The sequence below is a fragment of the Rutilus rutilus genome (genome assembly GCF_951802725.1).
Source record: "Rutilus rutilus genome assembly, chromosome: 6".
NCBI lineage: Eukaryota > Metazoa > Chordata > Actinopteri > Cypriniformes > Leuciscidae > Rutilus > Rutilus rutilus.
In genome coordinates this window covers 35,775,787-35,793,943 of record NC_140214.1, presented here as the reverse complement: position 1 = coordinate 35,793,943, position 18,157 = coordinate 35,775,787, and the positions used below count along the sequence as shown (strand labels likewise).

At 39.9% G+C, this 18,157-nt stretch overlaps 1 protein-coding gene across 1 annotated transcript; it reads left to right on the top strand.

The window, feature by feature from the left end:
• Nucleotides 1-4,471: 4,471 nt before the first annotated feature.
• On the top strand, nucleotides 4,472-16,787 carry LOC311292494 (E3 ubiquitin-protein ligase TRIM39-like). The gene is made up of 6 exons (XM_084412206.1): nucleotides 4,472-5,111; nucleotides 5,223-5,318; nucleotides 7,739-7,969; nucleotides 8,043-8,065; nucleotides 8,147-8,265; nucleotides 15,460-16,787. The coding sequence occupies exons 1-6, from the start codon at nucleotides 4,716-4,718 to the stop codon at nucleotides 15,945-15,947; spliced, it is 1,353 nt and encodes a 450-aa protein (XP_084268332.1). The 5' UTR covers nucleotides 4,472-4,715; the 3' UTR covers nucleotides 15,948-16,787.
• The last annotated feature ends 1,370 nt before the right edge of the window (nucleotides 16,788-18,157 follow it).

Genomic DNA, 18,157 nt, shown 5'->3' with positions numbered 1-18,157 from the left:
CCAGCGATTAAAGAAATGACTGAGCTAGACATCGCCGCGGAACCGGAGCCTCGAATGTCTGACCAGGTGTGCAAGCCGGCTGCATAATCCATCGCAGAGGGAGTTTGTGATGAGTGCAAGGGTGTAGAATGGAGCCCCGCCCACACTCCTGTCACTGAAAGTGAGTTTCTGGCCTGCAAAATTAACTATTGTTTTGATTTTGGAGAGGAAGAACCCCTACCCCCTTTAATCCCTCCCGAGCCTCTCTGCTTTATGTTGGACGAGCTGGTCCCGCCCAGCCTCCCTCCAGACTTTTTGCCAGAATAGTTTTTTTTTACCAATTCTTTTGTTCATCATCAGTCCCTTCTCCAGCCCTCGGGCGATGTCTGAGCCAGGCGGAGCCGATGGTCTGAGGGGCCTTGCTGTCTCCCATCAGTCCCTCAGTTCCTCCTCAGGCTCCTCTCATACCCCTTTTCCACCAAGACAGTTTGAGTGCTGGTTCAAAGCCAGAGCCTAGTTTCAAAAGTTGTAGCACCAAAACATTGCTGGTCAAGAAGTAAAAACCGCATGCGTCAGGGGCTGGGGGCGGGGTTACCGTGACCAACAAGATGAACAGAAACTTGTGACCGCAGTTTTTTAAACAGCAGCTAATCGAGCTAATAGCAGCTCGATTGTAATCTCCGTCTATGCAAATTACGGCGAGCTGCACGAACGTGTTGGATACGCCGTGTTTGGATGCCGATGTAGGTTCGCAATGCCATGAGCATCAATAGTAACACAACGACCGCTATTGTTGATGGATTGCTTGTTCGAGATGCATCAGAGCTGTGCGGACCAATTGGAGTGCTGCGGGAGTGGCTTACGTCACTTCAGAGTTCCTACTGGTGGTGTGAATGCAACCAGGAAAACGTTCGGGAACCATAAGTTCTCGGGGAACCACCCTGGTGGCTAGTTCCTAGAACTACCCTGTGCGAAAGCCCCTAATGTTCCTAGGGAACCATTAGTTCTCGGGGAACCACCCTGGTTGCTAGTTCCTAGAACTAATTTCCTAGGTTCCTAGAACTACCTGGTGCGAAAGCCCCTTATGATTCAGGCTGCATCACAAGTCAGAATTCAGATGGTCTATTAACTGTCTAATTTGCTTTAGATGGTTATGATCAAAGCTATATGTGATTCATCTTTGGACGCACCACACACACACACACACACACACACACGTGTTGTCATGTCGAGTAAGATTTGATGACATCATCAGAGTTTGCCATACCTTGGCTTTTGATGATTTGACACCACTGTCTCCAAGTGTCCTTTTTTGGAAAGACACCTAAATTTACCTTGAAAAAAGCTTGCAGGAAGCTGCAACTTTGTTGTGAGAATCTCCCTTCAGTCTGATGGTTTACTTTGTTGGATATAGCAAATGATGACAAACTGGGTAACACTTTAGAATACTGTTCCTTCATTAATGAATAATTACACAGGAACAAACGAGTAACGCATTATTAACATTCTAGTAACTACTATTAACTAACAAGAAACTCTGATTAACAAATTAGTAAGTAATAGCGCTCAGATGAATGTAGTAGTTCATTATTAGCTAATTAATAACTACAATTTTTTTTCATACCTCCCAGAGAACTACTATCTACAGGTTCATAATTAACATGAATAATGCATCATTTACAGTGAGGAAAATAAGTATTTGAACACCCTGCTATTTTGCAAGTTCTCCCACTTAGAAATCATGGAGGGGTCTGAAATTGTCATCGTAGGTGCATCTTAAACTGTTGAAAAGAGGAGATAGATCTAAAAGACCTAGGTAAACTATTCCGATCAGAAGGGGCTTTAAATTTAAAGGCTCTCCTCTTACTTTCTTTGGATATATTTGATACAGAAAAGAAAAGAGGGTCAGTGTCTCTTAGGCTGTAGGATGATTGATATGAATCAAGTATTGTTTCAGATAGGATGGGTAGTTTGAGAAAATGCATTTGTGAGCAAACTGCAACCAGTGAAACTGTCGTCTAGCATTCAGTGAAAGAAGATTCAATGACTGATACATTTGACAGTGATGAGTTCTAAATGGACACCTCAGAACAAATCTGCAGATACTATTAGAAATGTGGGCCGGATCTGGGCCGACACAATGTTGCTATGTGGGTCAGCTCTGCTTGCGTCTCTAAACACTGACAATCCGCACCATAAGCAGATGTGTGTTTATCATTGGAGCAAGTGAAGAAATCATTCTGACAAAGATTTGTTCATGACTGACCCTGGAGAAACTCTGTGAGTTTCAAACTGTAGGATTTGAGGATTTTTGTATATCAAACTAATCATAACTCTAACATCTAACCTTACTTCCCTTTTTAGGCCTAACATGCTAACACTTTGAAACACAATGTACTAAAACGTTCTGTCCAGTGTTTTTGAATGTTGTATGTTGTGTTGCCATTCCCCTTTGACTTTGGTTGTGTGTGTGTGTAAAAATAACAAATATGGGAAATTAAACTAGACAGATGTCTAAACTTGAAACCAAAAACAGAGTTTGGTTACCTAGTAACAGGAGGGCTTGTCTATGAAAAACCAATCAAATTGTGTAATGTTTCATGTCATTTTTGCCATACCTCCTTATTCTATAAAAACTGTTGTATTTGTGTTTACTGGTGGGATTCTGAGATCCTCCGGCCTTGCTTCTTGGGAGAGATTCCCTGATAACTGCTCGGGAACTCTTTCGGCCGTGATTAAAGCATTTAAAGGACATTTGCTGAAGTCTGTTTGTCGATTATTCCTGCGCAGGAAGTAAGCTAGTTTAGGGAAGCACACTGAAAAAAATTATTAGTTGAAATGAATTAAAAAAAATATCGTAAGTGGTTGCAATTGATTTTTTTTACATTTAAACAAATGCATTAAGTTGAACTTAATACATTTTTGTTCAAACGCATTTGTTTAAACGTAGATAAAATCAATTGAATGCAACCACTTACGATAAAAAAAAGAGATTAATTTCAACTAATAAAATGTTTTCAGTGCAAGCTAGTTAGGTTACTCGGCCGACATCGACTGGAGTAGAGTAGGCTAGAGTATTATTGAATGGACACGTTGATTGTAGACGAGACCCAGGTACGTAGTTAGGTTTAGGGAAAAATATACCACAAGGGTTTTACGTATAAAAATGCATCAAATCATTTCAAAATGATGACTAAACGGACTTGTAATCAGATATCGTTCAACTGCATATTTTTTTATCATGTCCACAACCTTTATATGTGACCATTATGCTTAAATCACTCACAATTCATGCAAATGTTATAACTATTGAATGGTTGATTGAAAGTGTGCCTTACTTTGTACCATTGTATGTATCTAATTTATGGTCAAAGAGGAGGGAACACAGTCACCTCTGAACTAAAGACAATACCTAATGGGTCAGACCTCATCCAGGAGGATGGGCAAACATTTGAGTTTAAAGATCTCAGGACACCAACAAAGCCTTCAGCAGAAGCATTTAAGCCATCTCTACTCTCGTCTCAGTTTTCTTTCCTTTCTCTTAGTTTCTTTGTTTTCCGTTGAGTCTTGTGTTAAGTTTTAAGTTCTTCAGCTTCCAACCAAGACTCATTCAAACGCCAACACACAACGCGATTGGCCACCCAAGACATCAATCCAGACATGAGTAACCCGCCAGTTAATCAACTAACCCAGAAAACCCCCTTTTCAAACCAAAGGACTCCGCCTAAGGGAATCCCCAAACACTAGCCTCCAGACTCTTAGCAGAATTGGTGTATTGATATAAAATGTAACAACTCTGTCTAAGAAACGATAGAAGGGTTAATTTAATGATTGATGGTTCGTTCAGGTCAGGTTTTACAAAGTTCATATATTGCTAGTAAATTGGGATTTCATCATTTCACTCTCTTAAAAATTCACTCTTTCCTCCTTTTCTTTCTGTCTGCAACTCGTGTGTATGTGTGTGTGTGTTTGTGTTAGGTATTAGTTTTTGTATTAGAATAGTCAATAAAGTCTTGTTTGTATTTAAAGAGAAGTGTCTTGTGTTATGTCCTTATACAAATTGAATGTCTTAAACTTCTGATCTAAGTTACCTTGTTAATAAATAGAGTTTTCTCTATATATTTATATAGAGCTGATGGTCACGGCCCATTCAAATGAATGCTGGACGAGCCATTTGCTCGGCTGTAACATAAATGACTTTCAAAATTCCCTATAAATGAAATAATAATTCCTTTTGAGCTGTTTCCCTTACAGTTATCTTACGAACACACTCAACAACAAATAGAGTGCAATAAATAAAACTAAAGTTTCTTGAGTCTTTTTATAATCGATATTTGTTTGGAGTTTTTGTAGCATTATACTTGATATTTTCAATGTAAGTTCATTTTGAATGCATTTTGTTACATTTTTACCTGAAGAAATCCTGATGTTCATGTCTGACCTGTTTTAACACACCCAAAGGTGATCAGCAACGCCCACCCTCTTACAACACTTACCAGGAAGAGTCTGACTTCTTTCAGTTACACTGACTCTCTTCTCTCTCGACAAAAGCAAAAAAAAAAAAAAAAAAAAAAAAAACAGCAATCAATGAAGAAGGAAGAGAAAAACTTTCAATGAGGATTTTTGCAAAGTTCTAAACAAACAGCAGATCTTTGTGATTCTTGTGGTATAATTTTGGAAAACATCTTTCAGAAAGTGAAAGTAAAGTTCAGATTGCTGGAGATCAAATAGAGAAAATGGCTTCACTATCTGAAGATGATTTTTCTTGTACCGTGTGCTGTGAAATCTTCAAGGATCCTGTTGTTTTATCATGTAGTCACAGTTTCTGTAAAGAGTGTCTTCAACAGTTCTGGAGAACAAAGGAAACTCTGGAGTGTCCTGTCTGCAGGAGAAGATCCTCAAGAGATGATCCTCCACTTAATCTTGTGTTAAAAAACTTGTGTGAGTCTTTACTGAAGAAGAGAAATGAGAGGCGTTCATCAGGGTCTGAGGAGCTCTGCAGTTTACACAGTGAGAAACTCAAACTCTTCTGTCTGGAGGACAAACAGCCTGTGTGTGTAGTGTGTATTAACTCGCATAAACACGTCAATCACACATTCAGACCCATCAGTGAAGTTGTTCCATCACATAAGGTAAGACAGATTTAAAGATGGGGATAAACACTTGTTTGAGCTTATGTATTACACATAAAATCATATTAAAGAAATCTCTTGTGTCTTATAGATTTTCTCTTTAAATTCCAGGAGGAGCTCGTATCAGCACTGAAGTCATTACAAGAGAAACTTAAACACATAGAAAACATTAAAGAAGAGTTTGAGAAAACAGTTCAACTCATAAAGGTAATTACTGATTCTTTTTACTTGTTTACAAGTTTGATTAAAACAGTTGAAAGAATTTGTCTGACTACATATGCCTTTATTTACTGAAACACACACACACACACACACACACACACACACACACACACACACACACACACACACAACCGTTTGTGTATAATGATGATCAAGCACAGACGCCTCTGTCAGGTGGTTATTCAGCAGTATGCAGGACTAATGTGCCAGAACTAATACCATTGGCTAGCGCTCACCTTAAAGGATTAGTTCACTTAAAAAAAAAAAAAAAAAAAGATAATTTACTCACCCCCATGTCATCCAAGATGTCCATGTATTTCTTTCTTCAGTCGAAAAGAAATTAAGGTTTTTGAAGAAAACATTCCAGGATTTTTCTTCATATAATGGACTTCAATGGCAACCAACGGTTTGAAGGTTCAAATGTCCATCTCAATGCAGCTTCAAAGGCTCGACACGATCCCAGCCGAGAAATAAGGGTCTTATCTAGCGAAACAATCGGTCATTTTATAAAAAAATAAAAATAAAATACTTTTTAACCACAAATGCCCATCTTGTACCATCTCTAAGATGCATCACGCATTACGTCATCACTTTGGAAAGGTCACGAAAAAATTTAAATAATAATAATAATAAATTAAAACAAAGATGTCGGACAATTTTGAAGTTGGAGAAAATAAGATGGAATTTTTTGCCCTTCTCTACCTTTAGAACCGGAGTACACAGACAAATAACTTAGACAGATGGCGTGACGCGTGACCTTTCCAACGTGATGACGTTAGTGATGTAGCACTCGAGTTCTGCTTTCTCGGACTCGTCTCGGACTTGTTCCTTCAAAGACTCGGTCTTGACTCGGTCTCGACCCTTCAAAGACTCGGTCTTGACTCGGACTCGGCATAGGCGGTCTCGTCCCCATCACTAGTCCACTAGAATACATACCACTAGAAAATGTTTATTTGCTCTGCATGTCCTAACTATGATTAAAAAAGTCAGGGTGGGCTTAACATGTTGATGACAGAGCAGCACTGTTGAAGCAGTTTAGAAAAATAGGCAGAAGATGATGCATGTGGTAAGGATTTTTTTAATGATAGTAAAAGCATAGTTCATATTAAGACGTTAAGACTGCTCCTCTAAACAATTCCCAATCTAGCTTAGTCTGTAGGCCTAACTGTTGATTATTAACTGGGGTGATATTAAATCATGAATATGAAAACTGACATGTTTTTATGGTCTTGGTCTCGACTCCTAAAGACTCGGTCTCGACTCGGACTTGCTTCCTCAAAGACTCGGTCTTGACTTGGACTTGCTTCCTCAAAGACTCGGTCTTGACTCGGACTCGACTGTATTTGAAAACCAACGGACTCGTCTCGACTCGGTCTCGACCCTTCAAAGACTCGGTCTTGACTCGGACACGGCATAGGCGGTCTCGTCCCCATAACTAGATGACGTAATGCGCGCCGCATCTCAGAGATGGTACACGACGGGCATTTGTGGTTAAAAAGTATATCATTTAATTTTTTTTTAGAAAATGACCAATCGTTTTGCTAGATAAGACCCTCAGTTCTCGGCTGGGATCGTGTCGAGCCTTTAAAGCTGAATTGAGACGGACATTTGAACCTTCAAACCGTTGGTTGCCATTGAAGTCCATTATATGGAGAAAAATCTTGGAATGTTTTCCTCAAAAACCTAAATTTCTTTTCGACTGAAGAAAGAAAGACATGGACATCTTGGATGACATGGGGGTGAGTAAATTATCAGGAAATTTTTATTTGAAAGTGAACTAATCCTTTAAGCATTTTCATGTAAGTTAATTAGTTTGGGCGAATGCAGATAATGTGATTCACGAGTTATTTTGCCCATATAATCTTTAAGCCAATAAGGTTAAGCGTATTTGGCTTGCTGTCTGCAGTGGAGAGGCTCGAGGAAGCAGCTTCAACTCGAGCTTAGATATATCCCCCAGTGGGACTACTAGTGCTTGGAAGATGAGTATGGTAACGAGATGCTTAAATTATGTTGGTGGACTTGGGGAGATAGAGAGATTACAAAACAGCTGATGCCAGAGCAAGGTGAGATGCTCAGGCTGCTTATATGCTCTGGCAGTTAAATGAAAGATTAGATGTGTTCACTCCTCCCGAAGTTACGTTTGTGAACTTCACTTTATTTTCATGAGCCCAACAACCTGTAAGCGCAACAGACACTGAACTGCTGACATTATGCTACTACCTGAGGATTTGATTGATAATGTGTATTTTCACCCTACAGACACAGAACATCTACTACAACAGTACTAGTACTTCAGAAAGTTAAAGCTGTAGTTAACTATCCCACATTTTCCCACTCACTCTTCATGCTGCTCCAGAAAAAGTTGCGTGTTTGAGATGATTGAAGTGAATGTGATTTGATTTCAGTCTCAAGCTGAGCACACAGAGCGTCAGATTAAACAGCAGTTTGAGAAGCTTCATCAGTTTCTCAGAGATGAAGAAGAAGCAGCAATCACTGCACTGAGGGAGGAAGAGGAGCAGAAGAAGCAGATGATGAAGGAGAAGCTGGAGGAGACAAACAGACACATCTCAGCTCTTTCACTCACAATCAAAGACATGGACGAGATGATGAAAGCCAATGACGTCTGCTTTCTGAAGGTCTGAATTCAGATCATTGATTGATTGATGATTGATTGAGTTCTTGATGATAAATGGTGTGTTTGTTCTGCAGGAGTTTCCATTCTCAATGCAAAGGTGAGTGATATGCTGGTGTCTCTGGTATCTCTGCTTCTGATCCAAAGCCACTGCAGTTCTGACGCCTGAATGTTCTTCCAGAGTCCAGATCTCACAGCCGGATCCACAGATGGCTTCTGGAGCTTTGATTCATGTGCCACGTTACTTGGGCAACCTGACATTCAGAGTCTGGAAAAAGATGCAGGACATCGTCCAAAACAGTGAGTCTGTAGAAGATCTGTGCTGTTAAACACACACTAGAAATCACACATGATGGACAGGTTTTTTATGACACAAAGTACTATATTATTTCAGTTTGTAGTAAGTAAAGGTCATACTACAGTAGTTCTGGTATATACAGTGCTATGCATAAGTTTAGACACCCATGCTAAAGTTGACTAAAAAGAGGAATAAAAAATCATCTTTTGGAAATTGAACTTAATGCCTTAATTTAAAAAAATAGGAAAAATCCAACCTTTAAGGACACCAATTTTCTTTGTGAATGAATAATGTATCGTAAATAAATAAATGTTCTTCCTTAAAATACAGGGTGCATAAGTTTGGACACCCCTATGTTAAATTCCCATAGAGGCAGGCAGATTTTTATTTTTAAAGGCCAGTTACTTCATGGATCCAGGATACTATGCATCCTGATAAAGTTCCCTTGGCCTTTGGAATTGAAATAGCCCCACATTATCACATAGCCTTCACCATACCTAGAGATTGGCATGGGGTACTTTCCATAAGATCATCTCTCAATGCAAATCAAACTAGCTATTAGGCTAACTGAAATACAACCATGCCAATCTCTAGGTATGGTGAAGGCTATGTGATAATGTGGGGCTATTTTAATTCCAAAGGCCAAGGGAACTTTATCAGGACGCATAGTATCCTGGATCCATGAAGTAACTGGCCTTTAAAAATAAAAATCTGCCTGCCTCAATGGGAATTTAACATAGGGGTGTCCTAACTTATGCACCCTGTATTTTAAGGAAGAACATTTATTTATTTACGATACATTATTCATTCACAAAGAAAATTGGTGTCCTTAAAGGTTGGACTTTTCCTATTTTTTTAATTAAGGCATTAAGTTCAATTTCCAAAAGATGATTTTTTATTCCTCTTTTTAGTCAACTTTAGTATGGGTGTCTAAACTTATGCATAGCTCTGTAATTAATATTATCAACTCTTTTTTGAGACTGTTTCTCATTTCTTCTTCTACTCAAGGCCAGAACAAACTCACTTTTTAAAAGTGAAAAGATTCTTGAATCTCCATTTTTTATTCTTTAGACTGAAACACTGAAGCTCAAATATATTATTGTGAACTCAAGGAAATACAATATGTTTTTGAAGTTCCTCAAAGAGTTTCTATTATGATGGTTTTACTAGAGGAACTATTTACAGTCTCTCGAGTACATGAAGAAAATTATTAATTTTATAATCTCCTCAGAAAGCTGCGGCCAGATTCACAACATTAAGGATAAAATTATTTTCTTATTATATTATAACTTGAGAAAAAGTTAAGACTTACTACTTTTCTTATCTGTTTTTTTTCCAAGGTTGTTCTTAAGACAATAAAAATAAAATATATTTCCATATATTTATGATCAATATATTAAAGCTAGGGTAGGTAATCCTGTTCAGAAACACTTTTGCCTGGTTTCACAGACAAGGTTTAAGCTAGTCCCAGACTAAAATGCATGTTTGACCTTTCTTTACTGTAAACAAATTGCACTGTCATATCTTAAAATATGCCAGCGCCATTGTTTTGTCTCAAGATGCACACCAGTAATGTTTTGTTCTAAGGCACATCAAAACTGCTACATAAATCTCCTAATTGAACTAAGGCCTAATCCTGGCTTAATCTAAGCCCTGTCTGTGAAACCAGGCCTTTTTTTTATACTGGGTGAAATGGTCCTTTCATCCTGAGAGTAGTCAATACATTATGTGTTCAGAAAAAGGAATGAAAACAATCAGACCTCTGTAGCAGCTGCAGGACAGTAAAAACTCTGACCAATCACTGCCACAGTGCCACTCGGTCCGAGAGTAAAGAACCAATCAGATGCCTTCATGTCTCGTGCTGTCACTCACTCTCGCAACCATGGCTACCACCCCTTTTGCTAGATCTGCCCATATGCGCGCGCACCCGTTTGATTTGAGGAGTGCAAGTCAAGAGATGCGTGGAACCTACGAAGAGTAAAATTATGGCAGAGAAAGAGCATTCAAAATTCAAAGCACCTGCATATGCAGTCAGCGAAGGCAAACAAGGCAAAAACTACTTCCTCGGACCCTGGTTGCCCGCACTCTTGAACGACCTCCTCTGCTTCGCCCTCGACCTCGGACCTGTCCTCGAACCGACGATGAGGTACTTGTCACCGGACTGTAACGTTAGTCCTCATCAGAGTCAACAATGCTTTCATCATGGAAACTCTTACATGCAAAACACCGTATATGTTATGAATCTAACACGAAATTCACCTTCATCACAGTGTAACTGATGGTAATGGAAAAACGTGTATCAATGCAACCTGTTTTTAGCTTTGCCTTATAAATATAGCTCGTTAGCTATAAATATAGCTCGTTACCGAATCAAACAAAGTAGCCTATATTTTAAACTTTACCAGTATCGATATGCTAGCTTGATAGTGAGTACTAAAAGCCATCTTATTTGTTTATATTCATAGTGATAAAGTTAGGTAATTTTATTACATGTGATTCTGACATGATGTCACTGCATGCACTGCGCTCCTTCCTCTCCACTCGTCTCAGGTAATAAATGCGTCTTCCAGCTGAGCCTGAGCGTTTGGCGTCGCGCGTTCATGTGTTTTGGGGGCGTGGCTTTGGAAGGAGCTCAGAAGGGAGGGGGTAGAGTGAATGGAAATAATGAGCTGTGTTTATTGCAGATTAAAAGGTCTACAGTCACTCGATTTTTATATTCTCTTTTTCAGAGCACTTACATTTTAATTATGTATTGGTATATAAAGACAGTTTAAACAAATTTGAAAATATAAAATTTTATAAAAATCCTACCTACCCTAGCTTTAAATGGTTTGAATATATTTTAAAAAAAATTCATTCATATAATACAATATATTTAATAATACCTAAGAAATTGATTTGAAGAAAAATTGTGTATGTCTTTGTATTGACAACTTTTGTATTAAAAATGTCACACACTGACTGTAGTAACACACACAACGAAGAAGATGAAGATCCAAGATAGTCTTTAATAGTATCCACAGGAAATTCCTAGCAGAGGCAGGCAAGCAAACACAACCATAACATTGACAAGACCCAACAACACTGAACTGAAACAAGGGACCTTAAATACAGGTAAATGAGGATAATTAACGACACACACCTGATCTGAATAATGAATCACATTAGTGTCCATGATGACAGATTAGACGGTGTAAAATGAACACAAAGTCCAAACAAAGGGAAACTGTTAAAGTATGCCCCCTCCCTGAAGGCATGAAGGCAACGTGCCTGAAAGAATAAGAGAAAGAGGGTGGGTGCTCTAGGGGCAGACGAGGGGATGGTAAAGGGTTGGAGAGGAGTGGGCGAAGGAATGGTGAGACAGGATAAGGCTTTGGGTCGAGGGCGAAGATCCGGGAGGGGGATGGATAACAAGACAGTCCAGGGTGGTGAGGCTTGTGGATGAATCTAGGGGATGGCCTTCAACAGGGGCGTGCGGATGGAGGCCCAGGCTTGAGGGAGGAGCCATGGAGTGAAGATATTCAACGTCACCTTGGGGACAACTGGAGACGAGGATGGTGATGGAGGTAGAGCCCACCGCGCAGACAGAGAGCCGATGAGGTGGAGAGCCATGGGCTCCAACATCACGGCCAAGGTGTTCTCTCCGTTTGCAGTGGGCACATACTGTAGCTCCTACCAGCGGGGTGGTAACTGGCTGGGCACTGGGTTGGGAGTGGGCCCGGCGTTGTCATCCGCTGCTCCGACGGTCAACGCGGATCCGCATGAATCCAGCACCCACTCCACGAAGCTCCCTCTAAGCCCCTTCCTGAACAGCTGTGCTTTTGTTAACAGTGTTCTGGCCGGTGTACAGGAACAAGCACAAAAAGAAAAAAGAAAACTTTCGCCTCTTATCTTATCTTGGTCAGGTTTTCTGGCACACACTGACTGTAGTAACATACACAACGAAGAAAAAACATCTTTAAAAGAGGTCCTAAAAGAGATCTTAAAAGAGGCAGGCGAGCAAACACAACCATAACATTGACGAGACCCGACAACACTGAACTGAAACTGCACCTAACTGAACAGCAAACGGATGCTTTAATTTTCTAGCTTAACTGTCACAGAATGAAACGAACAGGATTGTGGGATATCAAAGGCAGCAGAGGATACATTTATGCTGCCTTCAGAAATCAATAGGATGACGGTATCTCAGGAGAGTTCCAGAGTCTCCGCCGTTCCTGAGTCTCCGGCCGTCATGGCCGCCATTCCAGAGTCTCCAGCTGTCATGGCCACCGTTCCAGAGTCTCGTCCCAAGATGGTCGCCACACCTGAGTGTGATTTTGGGAGGGGGCTACCCATGCACTGCCTGCTCATCCTTGTCCACCTATTCTGCCTGATCCACCCTAGGTCCTTGATCCTCCTCAGTATCCAGTTCCACTGGCCTGGCCCTCCATCCCTCCCTCTGTTCCGCCTCTGTTCCACCACCCTCCTGAACTGCTGTTTCCTGCGGAGTATCTGGAATCTGCTACTTTAGTGGGGGGCTCTGTCGTGGTCGCAGCCTGTGTTCCCTTGTCTTGTGTGAGGACTTTTTCTATTTCCTGTCTTCTGCCATGTTTTGTAGTTTTTTGTTGCTTTTCATGTTGTTTGGTCTCCCTAGGTGTGTCTTGTCAGTTCTCTTGGTTACCCTCTTGTGTTCTCATGTCAATTTAACATGCCCCCTTGTTACCTTGATGAAGCTTGTCTTGTGTATGAATAGCCCTTGTGTTTTACTTGTGTTTGTGAGTCATTAAATGTTTGCTTGTATCCTGGGTAATCTTGTGTTTCCCCACCGCTCCCTGTGTTTTTAACCTATTTCACAAACCTCCCTCATTAAAGGAATTCAACGATCCCACACCAGACAACCCATAACACAAGACATTCTCACAAAATGTTTTTACCACCCCCACACTCAATGCTATGTTTATTTGAACCTTTTTGGGTTTTCTTAGATGCTCTGAACTCATTATCACTTCCAAATTCAACCCAAAAGTCCACCCCACCACCTCAGCCTTACCTGTACTCGATAGCGAAACAATCTCCTATTTGATTAAACAAAGAAAACAGACCAAGTTAAAAAAAAGGTAATTTTGTTTATATTTTCAACCTCTAGTCACAAATCCAACCATACCAATATCTTTTCGCCTCCCTCCAATTCAGAAGCTCTCAGACTAAATCCCCTTTTGAACCTCTATTCATAGATGACAACAATCTTGTCACATGCTTTTGTTTCCAATAACACCTCAAATCTGTTCTCCTACAATTAGACACATTCAAAAGCTATATAAGGACCAAACGGTTCCACATCAAAAAGGCCTACCAAACCCTACTCGGCTTACTAGCCCACACTGGTCGAGTGACTGCTTTCTTTATGCTTTCCCTTTCGACTGCTGGCAATGTTTACCCAACCAATGCCGTTATGCATTGATCTCCCGTCGGATGCGGCGAGAGCCCTCCCAGTTTGAGCAAACATGACTTTATCTGTCCGGCAAGGCTTATCCGTCCTATGCCGTGAGTATTGAACTCCCGTCGAATGCTGCGAGAGCCTCTTGGCCGAGCAACCTTGCCTTTCTCTGCTCCCGTCGAAGGTTGCATGGACCATCCCGGTCAAACGACTAGGCTTCTTCCAGAAATGCCAGTCTGCCAAATGTCAGCGCTCTTTTAGTCAATCCATCTGCTGTCTGTTCTTTGCTCATTTGCTTTTTGGGGGAGTACTCTGGGTTCGGGCCAAATTCCGAGCCCTCCCCTTGGACAGCAAGCCAAATACACATAACCTTTACTCTATTTAATTATATGTAAGTGTGAACTTGTGAAATAGTTATCATTAATATATGGAGATATATTTTTATCTCCATAAGGGATTTAAGAAAATATCTCTTAAGGTGGTTTTGTTGGTATAATTGAGAACCTCCGAATTTTTCAAGCATAGCATTTCATGAATCCTGAATCAATTTCTGAATCAAGTGCTGCCTCATGTATCTTAATTTTTCCATGTTTCAGAAACGTGATGAGGGTCTGTTCAGATAATGATGTGTTTACCAGAAGAACCTGCTTCAGTTACTCACACCACAGAGATTTATTACATCTTAAAATATTAAAATGATTGCTTATTCATTACTAAGTCAAACGGTCTTCAGACACATCAGACAGTAACAAAGTATTTAAAACAAATACACACACATTAAGACCCAGTTTAATGAACTTTATCAGATGCTGAACATAATTTTTACAGATATGTAAAAGCCCTGAAAAGGGGAGTAGTTGAGTGAAAGATGCACAGACACAAACTTTCCTCAGATCATGCGTGTAATGACTCAATATAAAAAAAAACAATATGCAACGTCAGTACAGAATTACATATACAAAATAATATTCCATGCGTTATACATACAATTCTAACCATTATCTCTAGTCAGCAATTATACCTGCAGAAGTATTTCCCACTTTTAACTACAGAGTAAATACGGCAATACACAAGAGATACAAAACACAATTATGCTGATAACATTCATACATAACACTTTACACCTCTAATAATACTCAGTATATTTTAGAACCGTATACAGAACAAAAGTACAACGTCACTGCATAGCACTGCACCCCCTGCTGGAGCCCTCTAGTAACTACAACACTCTTGTTCACACTTACTGCTGCTGTTGTTAGAATGACATTTTGCACATGAAAAATAAGACATAAGAAAAGTACTGTACTGTAACTGCTGCAACTAACAGTAACAACTTTAACCATAATATATGATATCCCATTAAACTATGAGAATGGCAAAATTACCTTAATATGAACCCATTAATTGTTACTCTACTGCTTACTCAAATGCTTGCTATGACTTACTGGTAAAACACATTATTTCCGTCTGTCACAGATAGTTTTTCATCTCTACAGCTCTGATTGTTTGATTGTGATTTAAACTTTTACAAAATATTAGTTTCTCTTGATGAGACACACGTTTGAATCACACATTTGATGTTTGTCGCTGATGCCATTACACACCGATGATAAAAATTAGTGTGAAACTAAGAACACTGACAGTGATTAGAGGAAAATGTATGATGTGTTTGATCAATAGGGAGAGTGTCATAATTCATAATAATATGTGTACGGTTTCACTCTTGATCATTATATGAAGATCAGAATAAAAGCAGCTGTTGATTGTGTCTCATCAGCTCCTGTGACTCTGGATCCAAACACTGCAAATCCATGTCTCGTCCTGTCTGATGATCTGACCGGTGTGAGATGGAGTGAGAACAAACAACCGCTTCCTGATAATCCAGAGAGATTTGATATCTATGAGTGTATTCTGGGATCAGAGGGTTTTAACTCAGGAAGACACTGCTGGGATGTGGAGGTTAAAGAGAGTTCAGCCTGGAGTCTTGGAGTGACTTCAGAATCAAATCAGAGGAAGGGATGGGATTTAAATAACACTGATATCTGTTGGGTGCAGTACGGACTGGGTGAGCAGTTTGGCTTTCCTGTTGAACAGGATCTTGAGCGTGTGAGAGTTGATCTGGACTATGACAAAGGAATGGTGTCATTCTCTGACCCTGTAACTAACAAACATCTACACACATTCACAACCACCTTTATTGACACAGTCTTTCCATTCTTCTATACTCTTTACCCTCTGACGATCTTACCAGTCAACAGTCAGTAAATGTTACACCTGTAGGTCTGGATCGAGCTGCCTTCATCTTTTACAGTCATCATGTTTCCAATATGTATGTGTAAATCTTCTCAGAAATGCTCTTAAAGGGATAGTTCACCCAAAATGTTTTAATTATGTCTTCAATTACTCACTCTCCAATCCTGTACGAGTTTATTTTTTCTGTTGAACATTAAAGAAGATATTTTGAAGAATGGCAGTAATGGCTGGTCCTCATTGACTTCCATGGTATTTTCTGTACAATCTGGTCAAATGGGATCAGAAACTGTTTGGTTACTGTGCAGGACGAGGCAGATAATGATTTGATGATATTGATAATGAGTATCAAATGAGCAACACATCGGCCTCGTATCTCACGAGGAGCTACGGAAGCGTAAAAGGAGGAGCGATGACAGTGAGAGAGTACCAGGCCTGGATTTATGTTGTTTTGTTTGTGTGTGCGAGGCAGTTGTCCATGAGGGGCTGCCGCTTTTACTTTGGTTTTGTGTTTGTTTTATTATTAAACTGTTCAACGTTTGCCGGTTTCCGCCTCCTTCCCACAACAATTAACCTTGCTACAGTTACCCAGATTCTTCAAAATATCTTTTGTGTTCAGCAGAAGAAAGAAACTCACAGGTTTAGAACAACATGAGGGTGAATAAATGATGGAGAACGATCCCTTTAACTAGTTTGTACACAGATATAAATTGGGCCTGCAAAACTAACAGTTTTTATTCTTATTATTTATTTTTGGGGATGAAATAGAAAAGCATCAAGTGCTCATCACACATTTTCCTATAATAGTCTTTATGAAATTTGATTGGTGAATATATATAGTGAGAATCAAGTGACAAAAAAGAAACTAAAAAATAAGAGAGTTTTTATTTGTCTTGCATGTTTTGATCACCACATCATTCCCAGACTTCCATTTGTGTGATTTAAGAGTTTTCATGATATTAGTATTATTTTAAAATGCGGTAACAATAAAGTACAAACAGATAGGGGAGAGAACAGGATGTCCGACGGAGAGGAGGGCGACGGGGGCTGGGAATTGTCCAGAAGGAGCAGAGGGATGTTAAAGGGATACTCCACTTTTTTCGGAAATAAGCTCATTTTACAACTCCCCCAGAGTTAAACAGTTGAGTTTTACCGTTTTAGAATCCATTCAGCCGAACTCCGGGTCTGACGGTACCACTTTTAGCATAGCTTAGCACAGATCATTGATTCAGACGAGTCCAGTAGCATTTCTTTCAAAATGACCAAAGAGTTTCAATATTTTTCCTATTTAAAACTTGACTCTTCTGTAGTTAAACCGTGTACTAAGATCGACGGAAAATGAAAAGTTGCGATTTTCTAAGCCTATATGACTAGGAACTACTCTCATTCCGGCGTAATAATCAAGGAACTGTGCGGCTGTACCATGGGTGCAGCAGGCGTAGTGATATGACGCAGCGCCTGAAAATAGTCCCCAGCTCGGTAACTTCTTCCAACATGACCGGGACTAAGTTTGTCTAACCTATTAGACCTATTTTCAGGCGCTGCGTCATATCATTACGCCTGCTGCACTCATGGTACAGCCGCACAGTTCCTTGATTATTACGCTGGAATGAGAGTAGTTCCTAGTCATATAGGCTTAGAAAATCGCAACTTTTCATTTTCCGTCGATCTTAGTACACGGTTTAACTACAGAAGAGTCAAGTTTTAAATAGGAAAAATATTGAAACTCTTTGGTCATTTTGAAAGAAAAGCTACTGGACTCATCAGAATCAGTGATCTGTGCTAAGCTATGCTAAAAGTGGTACCGTCAGACCCGGAGTTCGGCTGAATGGATTCTAAAACGGTAAAACTCAACTGTTTAACTCTGGGGGAGATGTAAAATGAGCATATTTCCGAAAAAAGTGGAGTATCCCTTTAAGCAAACAGTCGCTTTGAGTGATAGCTGGCAGGAAGTGGGGGCGACAGTCTCTGCTCTGTTGCTCCTCCCATTTACATACTGGATCTGCCCTGAAGCCATGTCCACCAGAGTCATTCCAGTGTCGTTTTGTGGCTTGTTCCCTCTTTCTGTCTGTTATTTCTAAACTCTGTAATCACTGGCTGAGGTTTGACACCTTGTCTCTGATTTTTACACGTTTATTTTTGTTTTTTCTCGTCACTTTTGGTGTCAGTCCACTCCAAACTTTTTCAAACAAGTACTCTTCCTTTTAAGTCCTAATTCCAGTGTC